The 21928-nt window shown below is 39.9% G+C and overlaps 3 protein-coding genes across 5 annotated transcripts; all 3 read right to left on the reverse strand.

Annotated features, from left to right (window-relative positions):
• Positions 1 to 127: 127 nt before the first annotated feature.
• On the reverse strand, positions 128 to 7676 carry rars2 (arginyl-tRNA synthetase 2, mitochondrial). Of its 2 annotated transcripts, XM_075459058.1 has the most exons (20): positions 7526 to 7676; positions 7312 to 7385; positions 7124 to 7226; positions 5662 to 5745; positions 5472 to 5572; positions 5316 to 5371; positions 4959 to 5042; positions 4793 to 4869; positions 4477 to 4635; positions 4266 to 4372; positions 3490 to 3585; positions 3282 to 3342; positions 2921 to 2997; positions 2694 to 2818; positions 1300 to 1367; positions 1109 to 1218; positions 736 to 831; positions 581 to 655; positions 414 to 477; positions 128 to 225 (listed from the first exon to the last, which is right to left on the reverse strand). In XM_075459058.1, exons 1-20 carry the CDS (start codon positions 7559 to 7561, stop codon positions 139 to 141), a joined length of 1740 nt encoding a protein of 579 aa, XP_075315173.1. In that variant the 5' UTR covers positions 7562 to 7676; the 3' UTR covers positions 128 to 138. The 2 variants fall into 2 exon arrangements, with proteins under 2 accessions (XP_075315173.1, XP_075315174.1); XM_075459059.1 differs by lacking the exon at positions 7526 to 7676 and having other exon boundaries at positions 7124 to 7222; positions 7312 to 7383.
• Positions 7677 to 8149: 473 nt separating this feature from the next.
• On the reverse strand, positions 8150 to 11192 carry akirin2 (akirin 2). Its single transcript, XM_075459400.1, has 5 exons — positions 10687 to 11192; positions 10088 to 10222; positions 9698 to 9847; positions 9523 to 9594; positions 8150 to 8795 (listed from the first exon to the last, which is right to left on the reverse strand). Exons 1-5 carry the CDS (start codon positions 10856 to 10858, stop codon positions 8785 to 8787), a joined length of 540 nt encoding a protein of 179 aa, XP_075315515.1. The 5' UTR covers positions 10859 to 11192; the 3' UTR covers positions 8150 to 8784.
• A 1760-nt stretch (positions 11193 to 12952) lies between these two features.
• On the reverse strand, positions 12953 to 17001 carry cnr1 (cannabinoid receptor 1). Of its 2 annotated transcripts, none has more exons than XM_075459540.1 (2): positions 16707 to 17001; positions 12953 to 16008 (listed from the first exon to the last, which is right to left on the reverse strand). In XM_075459540.1, exon 2 carries the CDS (start codon positions 15961 to 15963, stop codon positions 14554 to 14556), a length of 1410 nt encoding a protein of 469 aa, XP_075315655.1. In that variant the 5' UTR covers positions 15964 to 16008; positions 16707 to 17001; the 3' UTR covers positions 12953 to 14553. The 2 variants fall into 2 exon arrangements, with proteins under 2 accessions (XP_075315655.1, XP_075315654.1); XM_075459539.1 differs by having other exon boundaries at positions 16702 to 17001.
• Between the last annotated feature and the right edge of the window lie 4927 nt (positions 17002 to 21928).

The following is a 21928-nucleotide window of genomic DNA, read 5'->3' on the forward strand; positions in this document are numbered from 1 at the left end:
TGGATTATTTTTTTACTAGTAGACGCCAGTTTGCTTTATTTTAAAAATATAAGGCTCTGTATTTACAGGATCATTTCACGGTAATGGTAAGGAACGAGAGCAGTCAAAGACAAAAACATTCAAGTACTGCAGCGATCTTCACATTTTATTAACCGGTATGATGCCCAGGATCCTCATCCCATTGGCCAGGACTGAACGGGTTCCGCTGAACAGTCGTAATCTTGCCTGTAAGAGTATTTTCATTAGTAGTATACTATTTGAACACAAGCATATCTACGTTAAAGACTATAATTTCCTTTTACAAGTTACTGGAAGCACCGTAAAAGGTCCAAGTCATCGTTACTACATGTCAAATATGGGTGCAATTAAAGTAAAAACTTAAAATAAATGCATAAAAGTGCTTCGGTCTCTACCTGTGCAACATCCTGTGGGCTTCCTTTCACTGGCAGCTCCCTGTGTGCTGAAGCAATTAAGTGGCTGTATGGCACAAAACAGAAAACAAAGTGCACACATGTAAACTGTTACTAAACCATCTACTAACACCAACTTTAAGCCTCTTTAATCCCTCACTGTTCCTTACCACAGCTTAAGTAAAAAGTTGACGAGGTGTTTGGGTTGCAAATCCTGGGCTGACTGATACAACACCTCATCATAACTGTGGACAAGCACACAAGATTTGATAACGCTGGAGCAAATATTGACAAAACTAGCAAACCGTAAAAGGAGTTGGCTTACCGGAGCAGGTGCTGCAGGATGATTGTGCTCGTCTGCTCACGTAGGAGGGAAGGCTGGAACGTAGCTGCTTCCATGCCTTCATTCCTCTGTATTAAACTACAGCAACCGCATTACAGTTAACATGTGAACTACCTGTGCACAAGTCCTGTTTCCCATTCTGAAAGACTAGAAATACTTTGTGGGTAGGTTTCAAGTTTTGATTGCTGTCCAAAGTGCGAGTTTAAGAGGACTCACTTTTGTGTTTTGATCTCATCTTAAAGGCTAAATAACTGATAAGAGACTCAAGTTTAAGACACTGAAATGTGACCACAAAGGATTCAAGCAATCAAAAAGAGTGATAGAAAATCTTTTTTAGCAACTAATGTATACAAACCTGCAGAGTCGAGCATGTGTGTACTGTAGGAAGACGCCCGTGTCGCCCTGTGCCTGCAGGATTCGGTCCCAATCAAACTTGTAATCTGACAGCAGGGGACCTTTGAAGTCCTGAAACAATGTCACCATTAAAAGTCATTCTACCCACAATGTGCAGAAAAACCAAACCAAACCAAATCAAAGAGGACTTACTTGGACTATTAGGGCACCGATTCCCACTTTCTCTGCCGTGTCCTCTGGGTTTTCCAACTCCTTCGTAGCTGTGGAAAAAATGTAGTTTCCTTCAGTGCTCAAACACAGGTCCATTACACCCACAACGTGTAGTTTTCTTTGTCGTATTAGCTCATTTTCTCATCAAAAAGTGAATGAGATGAGCGATCCCTGCGTTTGTTTCTGCTACTGTGGTAACAGCAGTGCTTTTGGTAAAGGAATTTCTAATACGTCACTCCCAAAATGACCCTAACCACCAAATATGCATTAAAGAAGTGTCGCCTTCGTCATAATTTAGACAGCGAGCCGCAAAGTACACAGATACTAACAACACTATGTACTATGTACTGAATTTAAACACTCAAGTCGTCGCTTGCTAACAGGACACTGCTGCTAATTAACTAATCAAGAGCTGGCAAACAAAGTTCTTCCAGGAGTCAGCAACTTTGTCGTTTCATTACTGAATTTCATGATGGCATAAAGAAATGTGTGGGCTTTTTTTTTTTTTAAACATATCAGAGTGACTGTGGCTCAAATTATCTGGCTCTATATCAGGGCAGACGCATTAAATAGCTGCAAATAAATTCCAAGCTCAACTCTTCTCACGCTGCTGTGGAAGAATTACAGCATGTTATGAAATGCAGTCAAATAACATTGGGATGAAATGCGGCACCGCTTGATAAATAAACAACAAACAGGACTGTCAGTGCTCACACTGATACTTTCAGTTTTATAAGACACTAATAAAGAGTGCCACAACATTTACGCTGCACACACCAACTGCTTGAGCACTGCCGATAGTGTAGGCAAATGTTAGCATATGGCAAGGCAAGTTTATTTGTACAGCACAATTCAACAACAAGGTGATTCAAAGTGCTTTACAGATACATTAAAACAGTAGAAATGAAAAGCATGATTTAAATTTTAAACAGAAAAGAAATAAATAAGAACAATAGATAAAAATCAGATAGAATCAGTAGTTAAAATGTGATTAAGTTTGAAACTCAAGCTTCAGATTTGGAGCTTTATTCAAATGCAGCTGAAAATAGGTGTCAGGTCTTCAACCTGGACTTAAACACACTGAGTGTTTCAGCTGATCTGAGGCTTTCTGGGAGTTTGTTCCAGACATGTGGAGCATAGAAGCTGAATGCAGCTTCTCCATCTCTGGTTCTGACTCTGGGAACTGATAGAAGACCGGATCCAGATGACCTGAGGGGTCTGGAAGGTTCATACTGGGTCAGGAGCTCACTGATGTGTTTTGGTCCTAGACCATTCAGAGCTTTATAGACCAGCATCAGAACTTTAGCACAAGTAAAACATGTAAATGAAGATTCGGCATGTCTGAGTCCTGTGCGTGTGATGAATGAAAGCTTTACTGTTTGACTGGCTCATGTTGTGGAGCATCCTCGCCCGAGCTTCGTCCAGCACGTCCTCCAGAAACACCACCTCACCGGTCCTGGTCTTCATGCCCTGAACCAGACCAAAGGGCACATGGCGACACCTGCAAACAGTAGTTCTATTCAGATACTGACGCCGATACGCTTGATTAAACTGGTCTTTCAGGTTGCGGAGTTGTGGTTGAACAAGATAGAATTTTGGTTACCCGCCAGCCCAAGGATGTCCCATAGCGAGCAGGATCTGGAACAACTGAGAGAAGTGATGCTCTTGACTTTTGTCGGTCTGAAAAAAGTAGAAGGACAAGCACATCAAGAACAGAAGTGTAAGCTAGAAATGTGAATCACCAGTTCAACACTAACAAACCCAACAACCATGGACAAAAGGAAGAAACCAGGTTTCAAAGATTTGAAAAGTTTAATCTAGTAAAGAACAGAAAATTATAATGAATGAGATAAAAACTGTCAACAAGACATGAAACTGCTTTCATTACCTACTCTTTGTACGGGGCTATCATGAAATTAATTACAGAAGTGGGACTGTAAAAGCCAGTTCATCAGTGTCCTCACCACATAAATCATCTCGTCAAAACAGTATTTCGCCTTCCGGTCGATAGCTGCCGCGATGTCCCTGAGACAGAAAATGCAAAATAAGTCGTCGCTGCCTCGATGAGACAAAGTGACAGTCCGAGGGAGACCAGGATAAACATGCTGAAGACATAAATACGGATCCTTTGAACAATATTTGGTGTCGACTTTAACTTCTGCTCGCCCTGACCTGGTGATGTAGAGAGTGGTGCCGTCACTGCGGAGTAACGTACAGACGCTGCTCATGTCTCCGTCAGGGGAGAGATCAACAACTCCAGTCCCTTTCCTGTTAACACACAACAAGCATAATCCCACAGCAGATGTGGGTTATTCAACTGTGCATCAGTTCTAACTGCAAGGACAACTTTATCTCTGCCTTTATGGATTAACAGAAATATCTGTTATTTCGTCACCACACTGATATTTCATGTTTCACCAAATTATTGAACTATTATTGAACTCACTTAAGACTTAACGATCATAACCTTATATATATTTATCGGTGTATCTCATATTGAAGGGGCAATAATCAGCATTTTTCAACAATGTATAAAATGAAAAGTCACTGTAGTAAGCGCAGTTCTAGCAGTGTCCACAAAGCGCTGGCTCTTTAAAAGACTCAAAGAACTTTTAAAAGAGAAAAGAACTTTTCTCAGTAAATATAGAATCAACAGATTTCTGATTGGCGCGGCTCTTCTGTAAAATATTCCATACTTAAGTGAACACTTGACCTCAAAGACTGGTGCTCCCCCTGATTAAATAACAATGAACTGAGTCAGTCAGATAACTGTAGGGCAAATACTGACCATAGATCCATCATGTGCATAGAAACGTCCCTTAAAATTAAAGACAATGCCTCATCACAATTAAAATCTGCCTTCGTGCCATGTAATCTAATCTAATCCTGGTGCATGCGAGTGTTCTTCTGTCCTACACGTTTTACTTGTTACCCATTTAAACACATACTCTGAGGTTTTCAACAGTCCTCGGCTCTGCAGCAGCCGCACCACCTCCTGAGCTTGATCTTGGTGAAAGGACTCCCCGCTGTAAACGTCAAAGTGGACCCCTAACCGCTGGAAAGGTTTGAAAAGAATCTCCGTCACGCATTACCACAGCATATTGTCATCATTCACAAGCCTGTATTTGACAGATTTCCTGACCGTATGAGAGGCTGCACCTTGTAAATGTGCTGGTACTCCCTGACCGTGATCTCTCTGAACTGTTGCCATAACGACATAGCCTGGCTCTCATGCTGCTCCAGCTGTCTAAAGAAGTCTCTTGCAGCCTGCTTTGTGTCCTCCTTGTGCTCCGCTTCCTTGTTCACTCGAACATAAACCTGTAAGACCAAAACACGACGGTAAACTGCTAAACCTCAGCGCTGTTACAGAACAGTCAGCATTTATTTATATCAGCATTTAGAAAACAGAAAAACTCAAATCACCAACTAAAGATGAGAGCAAACAACAGACTCATTCTCCAAAACGAAGCATCACCTCAAACAAATGCTGTAAGGGATTTTCTTTTAATTTTTCCACACATCCGAATTGGCCAAACCCGGCTCCCAGCAAACCTGAAATTCAACATAGGTTACTGACTTACTGACAGTTCAAGTCACTCATGGTGGACACCTCAGCAGTATATGTTGCACAGCTTTCTCACCGAACTGCATGCCCCAGTCTCCAAGGTAGTTCATTCGAATAACATCGTGTCCAAGGGACTGTTTCAGGTTAGCAATGAAGTTACCTGGAGATGGAGCCAATTAAACTTCACTGTAAAGCTATGAATTGATATTCAAAGATTAAAACAGAAAACATTTCTGCTAGTTCTTCCACCTCACAGAACCGCCCATTATTTTTGAATATCTCTCATTTATTTCAGAACAATTAAACTTGTTGCCACAGGTGGGCGCTTGATATTCTGCGCAGGCCGGATTTATCGTTCAGTCTTTTGCAGACAGCGCAGCTCACATGCTCGTTAATCCATACATTTACGTTGCCACAGATTTTGCCAACTCACCGATAATTGTCGAGCGCAAGTGTCCGGCGTGGAATTTTTTGGCGATGTTTGGCGAGCTGCAACATACGAACACATGAACACTGTCTGTTAAAATATACGTAAGGAGATTTATGCAGTATTAAATAAAAATAAAAAGACACATATAATCAAACCCACCTATACTCCACCAATGTTGTTCCCCTCTTCAGAGTATTAAAAAGTTCACTATCCAACCCAAACGTGTCACCGCCCCCTTTTCCAAACGGCTCCAACAATTTCTGGAGAAACCAAAGAAAGATGATCATCCAAGCAGAAGCGGTGGAGACTTATTCCCGTCACTGTGGGCCGAGTGTCTGCACAAACAAACCTCGGCGAGAAGCCTGCGGTTGACTTTAAAGTTGATCACTCCACTTCCAGCAGAGATGTCCTCCACCACACTGTCCTGCTTCAACTGAAAAACACAGCATGGTGTACATGTTAGGCGCCATGCTTCCTCTAATACTCACTTCAAACATCAACAAAGTACACCTCGTAACCACGATATGGGAGCAGCAACCTTCGTAAAACTTGTGTTTACAGCTTTCCCAGAGTGAGAATCTGACATTTATTTTTGTTGCAACAAACAGGGACGTCTGGGTTTCTCTGCTCAAGCTGCTGCCCCCGCGACCCAATCCCCGGACAAGCGGAAGATAATGGATGGATGGATGGATGAATATTTTGGGGAATTTAGTCTGTTGAAACAACTCAATTTACCACAGAGGTGTTGATATAGTCACGGTTTGGCCTGCGATGGATTATGAAATATCAAAGACCACCTGTGGCAACTCAAATGTGCTTTGGGTCTCTTGGTTATTACTGTGTCTTTACAGCTATGTTGTAGCCATTTTTGTCTGTTTAGCATACAGTTTTTGTCAGGTTCATTTCCTTATGATGGTTTTGCATCTCCGTTTAATCAAAATGCATCATCCTATGGCCATGCCACTTCACTTTGTACCATTTTTTTTTTATCTCTTCATGGCCATTGTCCATGTCAGTGACAGTCCGGTCAATTTGCAGCTTTCAATAGGAAGTTTGTGTGCCTTTGTAGCAATAATCCCTTTTGTCACAGTCATTTTCCAAGTAGAACTGTCATTTCCTCACTTAGGTGAAGTTAGTTTTAAGTTGGATATTCGACAGACATTCGCAAGCCACTCCAACATTTCAAGTGCACCCGTATTGCAGACTTTACAGTAAATAAACGAAGCGTGTTCCAACTTCCTGTTTTCAAAATAAAAATGTGGGACATTTAAAGCAGAGATAAGGTACTGTATTTAAAGTTATTGAAAATTATGAACAGATGTAAAAACAATAGGTGTATCTCATGCAGCCAGTGTAGTTACATGATCCCACACTGATTTGGAGTCAATTGATCACGTTATCTGGAAGCTATTGAGCTAAAATGCTAATATTTACAAATAAAAATTAATAAAAAATATGAACAGAACTAAATTGTAAAAAAATAAAAAGGTCACAGATCGCATCATGATTTTCATTATTTTTTATTTGTGTGTTTACTGTAAAGTCTGCAATACGAGTGCACTTGAAATGTTGGAGTGTTTTGCGAATGTCTGTCGAATATCCAACTTAAAACTAACTTCACTGAAGTCATTTCCTCTACCATGCATTTATTTATCTTTTACAAATAAGGTGATTTTTACCATTTGAACACAAGGAATCTGTGTTAACCCAAACTGTTGCTGTGGGATTTGAGGGGAAAAAACGATGATTTGCATACATTTTACATCTGCTGTTGAGGTCTGTGTCCATATTGTTTGCATGATGAATCTGACCTGAGAGGCCAAGGTTTCTGTCTGCAGCTGAATGTCTCCACTGGATGGTAAAATCCCCATGATTCGTAACGCGTAAAGTGACAATCTGAAGTCAGCAGCCTGCCTGAGGAGTACACGATCAGAAAGCTTCATTAAGTCAGTGACAGGACAAGCATGTCATCGTTGCGAACAGCATAATCAGACTTAACTGCTTCTTTATAACGTTGACTGCAGTCAGAGCTGGTATAAACACATCCTCAGATTGCTGCAGTGTCCTCCCCAGCTACACATTAAAGAAAAAAAACAGCAAAACACGTTAAGGATCGTAGCTGTGCCCCCAGTGAGCCCATATTTCCAGTAACAACAGTTACAGTTAGCTTTAGCACAGCAGTTTCTAATTGTCGGGGCTTTTGGGCTCTTTACCTTCGCTGCAATACTTCTTCTAAAGAAGCACGACATCCTTCTTAAACGCACAAAGTGATTGCAACGCTAAAACTTCATTTAAAAAGTAGCCAAATCTGTCCACGACCCGTTTCACATTGACACAATTGCTGCACGACTGCTTCCGCCTTGCTCGTCCAATCACCTGCTTCCGCCTCGCTCGTCCAATCACCTGCTTCGCTCCCGAACAGCGTCACCATTAGAAATTAGAAGTGTTCGATTTTGGTCTCCGCTCCTCCCGGAGTGAGTGTTCTTTATGTGCTACTTTCATCGTTTTTAAGGACCTGAAAACCTGTTGTTTAATGAGAACACATGAAAGTAAAAATTGAAAAAACAAATTAATAAAAAATCTTGGTTGTATGAGGTTATTTTTTTTATACAAAGTGTAAATAAATCTTTAAGAGTCACATAAGAATCAACTAGTTAGCCTTTATAAATGCTTGATATTTTCAGATATAAATAACAATTATGATTAGCAATAAATACATTTAAATTAAGTTTGTTGATTTGATATAATAGATGGACAAATAGATGTAACTATTCATTGACCGATTCAAATCCAAAATCCCACTTTTGTTGAAAAACCACAGCAAACCAAAACAGACATTTGTGTAAAGACTTTATTTTCTTTACTTTTACTTAAAATCAAAGCCCCTTTAAACCTACTGCAAACCAAAGTCATTAACAAAGTAACATTTTAGTACAGACAACTAAAGTAAAGCTATAAAAACAAAAAAAAAGGGGGGAAAAAATACAGTGTATACAAATGTACAAATGTAAAAGCAGTAATCACTGGTACAATTTATACAACGCTGAAAAAAAGCCAAGACAACAGTTCCTGGAGTCCAGTCTGAAAGCTGCCTTCATTCAATCGTCAATGTCCAATCCCTTTTTCAAAAAGTACATACAGAAAACATCCTCAGTGAAACAGCTCAATAGGATGAAAAACCAAATTAAAACAAAGGCTAAATGTGTGGTGGCTGTCAGCCTTTTATGAAGGCATTAGAGTAAAGCCAAATAAACATCAACAGGGTGTTTAAGAGGCCACTGGTAGAGTCTCAGAGAGTCTTCAACATGTTGGCAGCTGGAAGCCCTCCTAACGTTGATGCCAGAGGCAGTTGAGTCCACACAGAGGCGACATGGCACAGCTAGGTTAAAAAGTCCAATCGGACCCACTGAGTCCCTGGAGTTGCAGCAAACAATAATCCCTCCCAAAGAAAAAAAGAATCCTACAGCTGTATTCAGGAGACATCTGTGAAGGGACACAATGAAAAAAAATCATTAACACACTTCATAAAATATTACAAGATGGCAAAAGTTATGCTCTCGCTGGAGCATAACTAATGCATAAAACTTTAAATGAGAAAAGTAAAAGCCTTCTCTTATTGTGACAAAGTATTTAATTCATTCCTCATGTGGAAAAACATCTGGGCCCACTGATCTCTGAAGACATACCAAAGAGAATATACCCTCTCAATCCCATCTTATGACTCACTTCGAGTGTTTTTTTAATGATTATTTTGTTGCGTTTGGGATGTAAGCTTTGGGCAGAGGGAGTGAGGACTGTGAGAGGACACCAATCAGATCAACAGTCTTCTGTTTGTAACAATCTGATGGTGCACCATCTTCCCACAGAACCGTGTATAAGGTGTGAAACACGTTGAATGTAACTGCTGCAGTATCTCACCACTGAAACCGCCTTATACAATGTTTCTGTAACTTTATTTGAGGTAAAGAGAAACAAGCCAAAAAAAGCAAACATGATGTCCCATTTAGAGATAAACTAATTTCCTCTTTGTGCATTGGCTCATTACGTCAGGAGGCTGGTAAACTAAACATGAATGCAGATCACCGTGAGTGCTGTGAAACATTAAGCTCCGTGCTCTCTGAGTAATTAAAGCTCGACACTATTCTTTATTTACACGTTTAAAATCAGCAAATGTGCTCAAGTCAAACAAGCACGGTATGAATATACTCACAACTGGCTGGCTGCTCTCCGAACCTTCGCATCAGCTGGTCATGTGTGAACTTGACAAACGCATCATATTGCTCTGTGAAAGAAAAGCCCTTTTAAAAAAATAAATAACTAAAAAATAAATCACTCAGCGTGGATAACACACAGCTACATTTCCACAATAAAATACCAAGTCTTACCTGCGAGCTTTGTTGTAAGTATCTCGTCATACTCCTCGCGGATTTTGTCCTCTCGCTCCTTCAGTAGTCTCTCACAGATCATCCCAACCTGTCTGAGGGAAAATAATGGCTGTTCTTTCCTGCTGGGAGATGAGGCACCCAAAGACGTACCTGCCAAGATAAGTCAATATAGCACTCCATGTTAGGAAGAGTGAAAGGCTTTCCATTTGTTTTTCCTCCTCAAAATGGCTGAAAAGGGGGCAGCGTCATCCAACATAACAACAGCATTCAGAGGTTTGTTATAGTGAGAAGTTGTTGTTTTAATGGTCAGCAACGTTCCAAGTCTAAAATGGTCGTAGAGTATTGTTTTAAATAAATGGGTGTAGTTCGGAGATGCAATGATAAAGCTACCTGGTAGGGGAGATCCACCTTGAATGTTCTGCAGATCCAGAGGACAGCAGCCGTCCGCCTGTTGGAAAGCACTGTCCAGGTGTCGACGCTTCTGCAGCCGCTTGTACTCCTGTTTTATGTTGTGGAAAATTTGCTCTGAAACGGACAGAAAGACATGTTTTGCATGCATGAACTGACTTCTTCAAACGTAAAGAGAAATGACAAAGCAGCAGCATTCATAGCTTTGATCAAGTTTGGTTGATTTTGAGATGAATGCAGGATTATTGTCCTACTGCCAACTACCAATTAATCTGGCCACCTTAATAAAAACATAGTATCCTGTTACAAACCCAGGCCCCACAGTGTCACTCATTAAAACTGCCTCTTAATATACAACGCATAGGCAGAGTTCACAGTATGAGTTTCTCAATAGGCAACAAGAACAAAAACATGAATCATTCAACTATCTAAAATAGCGTATGGAGTTTTGTAAACCACATCTCCTTTAAATTACACCAATGAAGAAATGCTAACGCAGTCCAATGCACAGTTTAGGTGTGGTTTAAACACACTAAATTTGGGATTACATAGAAATGTCAAATTCGGACCCTTTTTCCTACCTGTGGTGAGTCTGGAGGATACTTCCCCAAAAGGCGAGGGCTCCATACGCAGATATTTCTGCGGCGAAGATACCGGCGACATGACCGGGGCACACCTCCTCCTTTTAGGGGAAGCCTGGCTCATTAACGGATCGAAGTCCAGATTCCGTTTCAGAGTAGCCCCACATGCCATTGTGCTTTGATTATCTCCAAAACGTGTGAACAAAGAAGCCTTAAATTCCGTGTAGTCTGAGGAAGTTGCTTGCCAGGGCCCCGGTGCTGCTAATGCTAACTATCGTTAGCTAGGTCGAACGGGAGCAGCTATTCCGGGCTGGGCAAGAATGTGCACTTCTGTATGTCTGCTGCTGACTTCTTTCCGGAAATTTTTAAAAATGTACGTAGCTGATTGTATGACTAAATAGTCTGGATAAAAATCGTAGGAAAAAAACTATTACAAAATCAGATGATCACCGATTTTATCACACAAGTCGACAGCAACGGTCTTATCAAGCTTCCTTTTTCTTTCTGTTATATTTGGTTGATAACGACCATGCGCAACAAAACCGTCTCACGCTGGTAATTGTAGTTTTAAACGTCAACGATGTCCATTATTTTTTACAACTCAAAGACTACATTTCCCAACGCTAAAAAAAAGTCCCGTTTTTTAAAAATTGTTTTGTTTGCCAACAACTCCCTTTAACGCACGACAAAACTTTCAGTTTCATCTCGTAATTTTGGAGAAGATATAAAAATGTTTGTAATATTTGAATTATTATCAAAAACGATGTTTTGTTTCATGTATTAGAAATAGTAAGATACTTTGAGGAAATATGTGTGAATAATTGATAAAATAATGATAATAATAATCAAGATATCATAAGAAACCGAGTTGATTAATAATATTAAAATATTAATCGACAATAAACATGTATTAATTAACATAATTTTCAACCAGATATGTAGATTATAATTATATAAAAAATTAGCTACAAAGGAAAATAAAATCAGCACAACAATATTTCATGTTATTTCTCACTGTTAGTGTTGTTATGAGTACAGTATTAAGTGCCCACTGCTAACACATGCCCTTACATTAAGGGTATATTAAGGTGGTTATAGTAATTCCAGATGAGAATTAAAATGGCTGAAGTGAGTATGGGGTTAGGCCTTTAAAATGTGATATTCTTTCATATCCTTTCAAAATTTTAAGAATAATTGAGTCATACAAAAAATAGATATAAAGTGGGATGAAAATTTGAATTTCGACGTATGTCTTAACAGATTTCTGAATTCATAGACAACGAAGCACTCATTTAAAAGCGTATAGCTCACAAAATTAATCTGACTTGTTCCTTCGTAGTTTCTCAAGAGCACAGTTCAATCATTGCATGCACAGCCAAAGGTTTGAGACATTTTACATCCGTGAGAACCCCTTCTGCAAACTTCTTCTTGCAAATTGTACAAGAGGATTAGACGCATATTTCAAAACCTGTTCCTGAGTGGGAAAGGCCACATTTTTTCAAATGCAGAACTTAACTATACACTTTTTGTAATTAAACTTCCAGTGTATAGCTGCAAATGTGATCACACCTACTGGATGTACGTGTATAGGCTCAAATATGTTCTTACTTGATTGTTCAGTATATTAAGGTTATACCACCATATAAGACAGGAAAAAAGCTAATCACAATTGTGAACTTAAAGCTTGTCATATCTAGGAATTAAAATTCGTTTTTAAAAGCTTTGGGTTGATTTTTTGAGTTAATTGACTTATTGTGTCAGAGGCCTTGTATAGGCCTTGTTTGTTTCTTTGTTTATATATGTGTACTGAGGCCTTATGGCAACTCTGCACAGATGTTACAGTAAACTTGCCTTTGCACTTTGTAGAAAAATGAACAAAAACCTGCTCATCTGCATGAACAGCTGTTGCGACGTATCAGTCGCTCTAAGCTTAGAGATTTGAAGAAAGAAAAAAAGCAGATGTTGCTGTCAGAATGCTGTTGCAGCTGTTTACTTGTAATTTGTCACTTTTGTGATGGCAAAAGGCACAATCCATACATTGAGAGGCTGCTCAGAAGGGCTGCCATTATTGCCAGTCTTAGATCCTCCACAAGAGGGCACTAAAACATCACAGGTAACTTTGAGTTGCCTTTTACTTAAAGCTTGGCTTCTTCTGCCAGTATTCATGCTCCTTTGGAGTCAGTGATCATTAGACGGATGAAGCCCAGTGTGTTGTGACCTCATGTTTCCCACCATCAACCGACCAGTCAATCAACTGCAAGCGAAATGACACCAGCTGCGACTTTATTCAAATGTTTGAAAACACCAATACTAGAAACACATGACTGTTTGTGATTTTTAAGTCATATATTCCTCATTATGCCACCAATGTACAGAAGCCACTTGACAGTTGACATTTTGATCTTCAATACTCAAAGTTACAAGAGGCAGCAAAGCATACTGATAAACAGCTGTCTGGATAACTTCACACCAAGATAAATGTCTACAGAACAATTCTGCCGTGAGATTTCTAGAATAAAAGTACGACATCATCTATTAGAAAGATCACATCTTCTCAACATCTTTTGTAAGGTCAGTTGCCTGCTCCACAGAATTCCTACACAAACATTCATCCACTCACCAGCTAATTAAAAGACCTTTGTTTCTTTGTTTTGAGAAGTAAAATTTAACAGCAGACATATTTTCATTTAGTTACTCCAAAACTACTTCAATAGCTCCGTGCATGGGTTCCTTTTTGTTTTCCAAAATGATGCCCCGCTGCAACAGTAGCACTAAAACAATACACTGCAATGTTCAGAAGGCTTTGGGGTTGAAAACAGATCACGAAGTCACAAGTTTTCACACACATATGAAGTTGAAACCAGCAAATCATACATCTGATGAAAAGCAGCTAGTTTCTCACAGTAGTGACCAGCACACTGCGTCCTAAATCAGTTTTGATCCGTTTAAGCTTTGACCAAAAGCTTGGTGTTTATGTTGTAATGGCTGTATAGCTTAATGACTCAGTTTGAACACTTTATTTTGCAAGAAAACACTGTACAGTTGTTAGATATATAATTGAATAAAGACGTCGCCCAGCAGATTTAACAGTTAGCGAGCAAAGAAATTACTTTGCCACAGAAAATGCCATTTCAGGTTCCTTATACTCAAAATCTATGAGTCTGTTTAGCTCTATGAGTTTATTTTTTCATGTTTTTTTTTTTTTTTTACTCGACCTGTCACATGTCAAAAATCTCTCCACACGGTTGCCACTCACTGAGTGTTGTCACACAACATACAAAAGTTATACGTTTAACAGCAATTTTGGAAAAAACAATCAATGTTAATTGAACTTTTTTTTCCCATGTACTTATAGAAATGTTTAAATGCAACATGAGGCATGTAGAAAGTCATGGCGCAATGATTTGTTATATTCAATGTCATATTTGTTATATGCAATGACTTGTGCAAGACACGTGTTAAATTCTAAATGACACTGTAAAACATCTCTACTTAAAAATGTCAGTAGCCCCTTATCCCATAAATGATGACATATTGTTTTCAAAACCTGAATTCACAGTACAAAAATATAATATGCCTTTGCTAATTGGATATCATGAAGTCTGTGGTAAACAGCAGACTTCTGACAGACATCCATGATTCTTTGTGAGTCCTTTCTATGATCTTTCAATACCATTTGGCACTTTGGCACACTGTGTACTCATTCACAAACAGAAAATTATGGAACTACTAAAGCGTCTATGTGAGGATGTAAGTCAACACTTTCAGGACAGGACTTCTCTGGAATGCCTAACCTCTACCTTTTTTAGTGTGGAATGGCATTGTTTGGGGAGGATGACATTTACACATGTTCCCTGTGATGGCCAATTAGACAGCCTCTGCAGAGGTTTCAGTTGACACAGACATTGTTACTTTGGCTATTTTCACAGTGGTCTTTACGCAGCTCTCTGCAGCCCTGTTAGCAGAAATGTTGGCATTTCTGTTCTGACAGTCTGACTCGAGGCTATTGTCCAGCTGCTGGGCACTGCCCCTGCAGGCGCTGCAGGAGCTGAGGAAGGCGTGCCGCAAGTCCTTGCTCCTCAAAGCGTAGATGATTGGGTTGACGGTGGAGTTGAGCAGACAGAGCATGCTGCAGAATGCAAACACTGTCTTGATGTCATCATCCATCCTCCAGAAGAGATCATAGACCATGATGGCGAGCAGTGGGCCCCAGCAGATGACCAGCACCACCAGGATAAGCACCAGGGTCTTGGCCAGACGGATGTCCATGCGTGTCTGCTCAGGCCTTGTGGTCTGCACTTTAGTTCCATCTGCTGAGTAGACCACAAGGCTTTTCTGGGAGGTGCGGCTCAGCATGCGCACAGCATGGTGGTGTGCTTTCCACAGGATATATATGTAGGCGTAGAAAATGAAAAGAACCAGCACGCTGGTTACACCGATCCAGAACATTAGGTAGTTCTCATCAATGAGGGGGAATATGTCTGAGCAAACCGAATTGAGACGTTTACAGTTCCAGCCCAGCAGAGGTAGCACTGCGATGACGATGGAGATGGTCCACATCACACAGAAGGCTATGACAGCCTTGGTCCGTGTCACAATGCGCCTGTAGGCGAGGGGTCGGTGAATGGAGATGTAGCGGTCAATCGCAGTGAGAAAAAGGCTCCCAACTGATGCTGTGAACGACGCTGTGACTCCACCCAGTTTGAAGAGAAAAACATTAGGGCTGTCCTTCCTGTGGAAAACATGGAAGTCCAAAAAGCTGTAGACAAAGATGACGCTGCCCAGCAGGTCAGCTACAGCGAGACTGCCGATGAAGTGGTAGGACGGCCGGCAGCGGAGGGTGCGGGACTGCAGGATGACGCAGAGCACCACCAGGTTCTCCAGCACTGTGAAGGTACCCAGAGTCAGAGACATCACAGCCACAGCCAGCTGCTGGCTGGGAGTCAGGATCATGAAACACTCCATGTCCATAAAGTTCTCCCCGCATTGTATATTGCTCGTCTCATCTCTGTGTGAGCTCCTGTTGCCAAATAAGTCTGTGGCATTGGTGGGGAAGAAGGGGATGCCCTTGAGGATGAGCTCCTCGTCTGCGGGTACTTTATTTGGGAAAGAGTTGCTGCGGAAAGCAGATAAGGGCTTCTGCATGGAGAAGGTGCCCTTGAAGTTACCATCATTCATGGGGTCGTCATAGTTGGCATCGTTGGAGCCCAGATACTGCAAACCAGATGTAATAGTCCGGAAGGTGGTGTCCGCCACACCATCCAGCACAGATTTCATGGCTGTATCTGAGGGTAATACTGCAGTCTAAGATGCCTGGACAACCTACAATTCAATGACAAACATTTCAGACATATTTTTTAAATCTTAAAAGCCTTGAACGGATTCCTGAGCTTACAATATTCTCTGGTATGTTTTAAGCTATTAATATTGGAGTCTACATCTCAGATACAAAAGAATGAATTACCATGAATTACACAATTACAATCTCTCACTGGAAATATTTGACACAAAAATGCCTTTACTGTTTGTATGATTCAGATGTGTTTTTCGACACATTTCATTAAATTCCTGACACAAGCCACTAAGTGTCTTTAATAGCTGGTGCACTCACTACTGTATTAAACACTCTGTACTTATCTACATAACATAAAACTATTATCACTAGACTCATATTTTTCAAGAATAGGAAAAAATAAAAAAAAATAAAAAAACTACAAAGGATTTTGTATTTAAGGTTTAGAACCATATACACCATACGGATAATACAAACACAATAGCCAACAGTATTTGCCTGCTGAAAACAAGCAGTCACATATAACAACTGGATGATTTCAGTCACATATTTTCGATTTGCCACTTTAGGCTGATAAACTATTCAGTTGTAAATTAGATTTTGGTGAAAAAAAAACGTTAAAATTTTTTATATTTTCTTGTCAGGTTATCAACACAAACCACGTAAAATAACAAATTCAAGGACTACTTAAATATTTAAGGGAGAAAAAGTATTTCTTTTACCTTACATAATTTTTCCAAGTGCGCAGAATCGCCCTTTATCACCGTGCGTTAATCCAAGGCAGAAGCGCATCATCCAGCCAACACAAATCTTACATTAAAGGAGACACGAACAGCGTGCGCGCATCAGAGTGAAATCATAACTTTTATCAAGAGTTTGCTTTTTCAAATTCTCTATGTAACAGAAGTTTGATGCGTGCAGAAGAGTCTTGTCGCTCGTGGAGTGCGCTCTTCCTTTGTGGAAACAGGTTGCTGCTGCCGCTGCTGCCTCCCGCGTCTCTCCACCTTGTTCTCTGTGTCTTCTCACTTATGAAGCATCGCTTCTCCAAACCCGGTCACGTGTTTCCATAAAGCTTTTGTCTGCCCAACCCATGAAACTGTCAATTGCGGCACATAGGAACAAGGGCGACGGCAACGAAAGCTTAGAAAAAGGATTAGATTTGAATTCTCATTGCTGCAGTTTGAACAAAAAAAATCAGTAATTTCACAGCAACAAAACAGATTAGCCTAAGAACAGAGTAGAAAAATCGTTTTATTCACAAAATAATTGTAAAAATGATTGTCCTGCCAGAAGAAAAGACTGCAGTGTCATATTGAATGTAACTGCTCAGTGATCAGGCTGTAAACCTTTTAACATGTTCAAAAGAACAGGTGTCAGAATTCATCGATAGTCAGCGCATGTCTGTTCATTATATGAATAATTTCGCAAAACAGACAATGTCATTCAAAGACACCAGCCTAACAAAAACAACCAAATATGCAAATGAAAAGTTGATTTTGGAAGGCAGGTCATTTCTACACTTCACTGTAAACCACAAAGGAGCCGGCTAGTGATGATTCATGCACATTTTGTCATGTTTGCTCTCAGATTCACACCAGTGTCCCTTCTCCTCTGGACAAACATACTACTTATCATCACATTCAATCAGATTACTGGCCGACAAATTAAGAGTCAGATCCTGTTATGTATAACAACAACAAAGACGTAGCCTCTGCTCAGCCTTAATAAAAACAGGCTTCAGTCAGTGATTATGAATGATCTAATTTCCATGTATTCAAACATTTGAGGGATGTTTTCTTTTCTGAAGACTGTTTCACAAGTTGCAGGCAAAGGATGAGGGAGCCGAGAGGCTGCATTGTTGCAGATAAAGCCAAACAGATGGATAAATGTGGCATTATGTGGCCACAGGCTGTAGACAAATTCTGAAGTGTCTGTCTCTTTGGGACTGAAATTGGTGGGCTTTGACTAAATCTTCGTCACAGGTGCAATCATCAGTTTTGCTTTTGAATGGTTGATTTTAATGTCTGAAATGAACAAAATGTACTATTTCACCAAATAAGTCTGCAAATGGCAACAAACTTGAACCAATTTAGCTCTTTTCATTTGTCTGAATTATTTTTATTTTCATTGCCAAAAAGAAAAAAAAAGTCCTGGAAGGTTGCACTTGTGAGCAAATACAAGTAGATTCCCTGGAAAAGTATGCCTCATTTACAGTCATGACCAGCTGGAAATTACACCAATAAAACTGTTTGGCACATTTTAAACAAATCTGCTAATTTATGAAAACATAAACCCTCCTCCTTGACTGACGAACCCACCCCCTCCAGCAGAGCAAAGGGAGCATAAAAGCAGCGCGAGGAGAGAAACTCTGGGCTCCGCAGCTTGTATGCAGTCTTGAGATAATGATCATATAGTCTACAAAAACATCACCAAATATACTTTCACTTTCAGAGTCTCTGTCTGTGATGTTGCTGTGCATCCTCGCAGCATGCTTTTACTGTGAGTGATGTCAACTTCTGGGTCCTATTTTCTATATTTCTGGGAATGTCTGCAGATGGGCAATTCAGTTGTGCCATTTGAAATCAGTTGAAGGTGTAGCCAAGTAAGCTTAATAACTGTTGATGCAACATTGTTTGAGGATATTTTCCTAGAACCCTTGAAACCCAGTTTTCATCAGTGTTGGATAATGAAAACAATGTCATCATTCAGCGGGATGTTTAGCTTGTTGTAAGAACGAGAAAAAAAAAATACAAGCTAGTACAGTGGTACATTGAGATAAATGCTAATGGCAGGATGCTAATATGTTTTTCTTTTAGCAGTACTGTTCACTGTCATAGCTTATCATGTCAGAAGTAAGATGCAATAACCCAGTGCAGCTAAATATGTCTCTGTAACCCCCCCCCCCCCCCCCCCTTGCTGGAGTGCAAAGTAACTGACTGCCTATTATGCATGCATTGACACGCAATACCTATAAATATAACATACATGCACACATGAAACATCTGCAAGTGTGGTGGAGATGGCTTCACTTCAACCCTAACTACAAAAAACATTGCAGAATGTTCTTGCAAAAATGTTTATTAGAAAATTTCAGTTAGAATCTATCCTGCTTATAATTCTTCTCAAAGTCACAGCGGCCGTGGCTCAATGGTTGGAGTGGGTTGTCCAATAACTGGAAGCTAGGTGGTTTGATTCCCACTCTTGCTGCTCAAAATGATTGATGGACAGACAGCTGTCCATGGCTGAGGTGCCTTTGAGCAAAGCACCATTACCCACATGCTCCCCGGGTGCTGTTATTGGCTGCCCACCCCTCCAGTGTATGGTATCTGTCTCAATGAGTGTGTGACCGTGTGCATATCAGGTGCCAACCTGGATGGGTCAAATGCGGAGGAGTAATTTTGTGTGTACATGACAATAAAGTAATCTTAACTAAGACTTTTTAATATTCACCATGGGGCAGTTTGACTTTAGGCAGCAGGTTGGTTTTCCAAACTGACTGGTGTACTGTGACAGTTTTCTCTGACTTGCTTGGCATGCTAACCTGTGAGTGATGTCTGAAGAAAAGCTCACAGCCATCTGCGTTTCAGTTGTGGCACATAACATTTTGTCCTCAACAATGACTCATTTTGAGTCTCTGTATCAGAGAAAAGAGCTCAGGGGGGAATAAACTGCAATCAGTGGAAGGGTGTCTTAGTTGCAATTTGATGCACTGATTGCTGCTAACCCGTGAAACCTCAGATATCCCAGATGAGGGAAGATCATCTACGTTGAGCATATTAACACGCATAAATAGAAAATTACTTTCACACTCAAACAAATTAAACCAGATAAGGTCATTCAGAATTATTGTTAGCATGCATCTTACAAGATCATCTTAAACTGAATTAGCATTTATGTCTGAGTTACTTAGTTATTCAGTCACCAAAAATTGGAACCTGGACAAGATATATTGGGTTTGTGTCCGAAATGCATATGCTTCCAAGGGACTGCCCTTATGAAAACTCCACTCAGGAATGCCTCAACTGAGACTGGAAACAAGATTATTCTTGCAACAGATGACATTAGGACATTTGTAGAACAAAATGTATACATGAGTTGTGATTATGATTATTATCCATATCCAGTTTAGGTCTAGATGTGTATGGGTGGGATTTGAGAGAGTGACATTTCCAACCAAAAATGAGACGTTTCACCAGCAAGAGGATGTACGTAGTCAGAAGCACTGGGTGCTGCCACTCAGCAGGCTTTTGGTTATTTACCAATCAGAGGAAAGTTGCCTTTAACAGCCTAGTAAATGCTTATATGGAAGCTCAAAGTGTGGTAAAACATGGCGTATAAGATAAATAAGATAAACAGCAGTTACAAGATAAAATTATAAAAACGAAATTTGGCACTTTCTTCTTTAAAATCTGATGTTGCTGAGACTTCTTCTCATAGTTTTCCTTTTTTTTGGGACAGTTTTCTAGGTTTTGTGAATAACTAGTAAAAACCCTCTCCAGGAATGCAACAGGATTAACTTACAAGATACATCCCTGTCTTACATTGCTCATCATCAGTGATGCTTGATTAGAGTCAATCAGAGCTCGCCAGTGACTTATACAGCATTTTGCTCCCTCCTAATATCCTGCTTCTTTCCACCAAGTTGATTCGCATTCAAGTGATTTTAAGCCAGCAGGGGGCAAGCCAGAAATTCCTTAATATTTTATAAGTAACAGCATCATCAATATGAGAAGCTAAGTCTGAGTCAACGGAATCTGTGATGGGTTCCTGCATTTATCTAGCCTTGTTCTCAGTGGTATTCCCCTGAACTGAATCTTGAAATCACAACTCTCCATGAGAAACATGACACTTCAGTTGCTCATGCTTTTACTAAATAGATGAAAGCAGTGATTAAGGTTATCACATGGCCTTTGTATGAGTCAGCTTCATCTGAATGTAGGCCAAAGTATATCAAGTGCTTTAATCTTTTTGCAAGAAAGCAGTTTAACTTAGACCTTATTTTTCTCATGTGGCTTTCGCTCACAATTCTGTGTGAAATGCTGAAAAAACTACTAAGATATATGAGCAGTCACCTGGTGCCTCCATAAATAGATACAAACCAGCTATAAATGTCATGTGTTGATGTAACAAAGCTGCAGCTGCAAAATTACAAATGATAGTTTACTCCTGTGCTTTCACGACCACAGTAAACTTCTGCTGCTTTATGCTAAACAATGAATAATCACCTGCAATTATGATGAAAAGACATGGTTAAAACAGTGTTTTGAAGCTAATGTGTAAGTGGCCCAAGCCCAAACTCTGTTCAAATAACGTGTGGTTGGATGTTTCCATTTTCAGCGCTTCACTCTTGACAGTCTCTTTCATCTTAAAGAACGCCCAATACTGACATACTGATACTGTTTTTTTTATTTGATGGTTTGAATTTAAGTGTAGAATATCCCCGTACAAATCAAATGAGCTTGCCTCAGAAGCACACAGAAAATGCAGAACAATATTAAATGACTCAAAGCCTTAAAATGAAATTGGAAAACCACAGGTTCTCTGATAGAAATAAAAACTTTTAACTCCACATCAATGCAGGTACAACGATGGCAGATTTGATTAATTAATATATGGTATATGTCAGGAAATATACACTGTATTATATACACTGATTTATACACCAATATACACTGATTTATCATAAAGTTAAGTCAAAGTTGAAGAGAGACATAATGCACTGCAAGCATGAAAATAAAAGACAAATCAGCATTTGTCATGTCATCTCCAAGTTTCTGTTAAACCTGTGAAATGCATTAAAGTCTCACATGGATGAGCAGCGCAGAGCTCTGCTGCATGTGGACTGATGATACTGCATCTTCAAGCAGCCTCAAACACATTTTATGAATTAAGTCTGCTTTTAAGGTAAACACAAGAAACTTGTGCTGAAAAAAAAATGGACTTGAAAAA

The sequence above is a fragment of the Odontesthes bonariensis genome, chromosome 24 (assembly GCF_027942865.1).
Source record: "Odontesthes bonariensis isolate fOdoBon6 chromosome 24, fOdoBon6.hap1, whole genome shotgun sequence".
Taxonomy (NCBI): domain Eukaryota; kingdom Metazoa; phylum Chordata; class Actinopteri; order Atheriniformes; family Atherinopsidae; genus Odontesthes; species Odontesthes bonariensis.

Coding starts and splice junctions, on each gene's coding strand:
- rars2 (XM_075459058.1), bottom strand. CDS start 7,561: ATGTCGTGCTTCTTTAGAAGAAGTATTGCAGCGAAG. Junction 5,372..5,471: donor ACAACATTGGTGGAGTATAG/GTGGGTTTGATT, acceptor CGTATGTTGCAG/CTCGCCAAACATCGCCAAAA. Junction 1,368..2,693: donor CAACATGAGCCAGTCAAACA/GTAAAGCTTTCA, acceptor TTTTTTCCACAG/CTACGAAGGAGTTGGAAAAC.
- cnr1 (XM_075459540.1), bottom strand. CDS start 15,963: ATGAAATCTGTGCTGGATGGTGTGGCGGACACCACCTTCCGGACTATT.
- akirin2 (XM_075459400.1), bottom strand. CDS start 10,858: ATGGCATGTGGGGCTACTCTGAAACGGAATCTGGACTTCGATCCGTTA. Junction 9,848..10,087: donor AGGTGGATCTCCCCTACCAG/GTAGCTTTATCA, acceptor TTATCTTGGCAG/GTACGTCTTTGGGTGCCTCA. Junction 9,595..9,697: donor ACTTACAACAAAGCTCGCAG/GTAAGACTTGGT, acceptor TTTCTTTCACAG/AGCAATATGATGCGTTTGTC.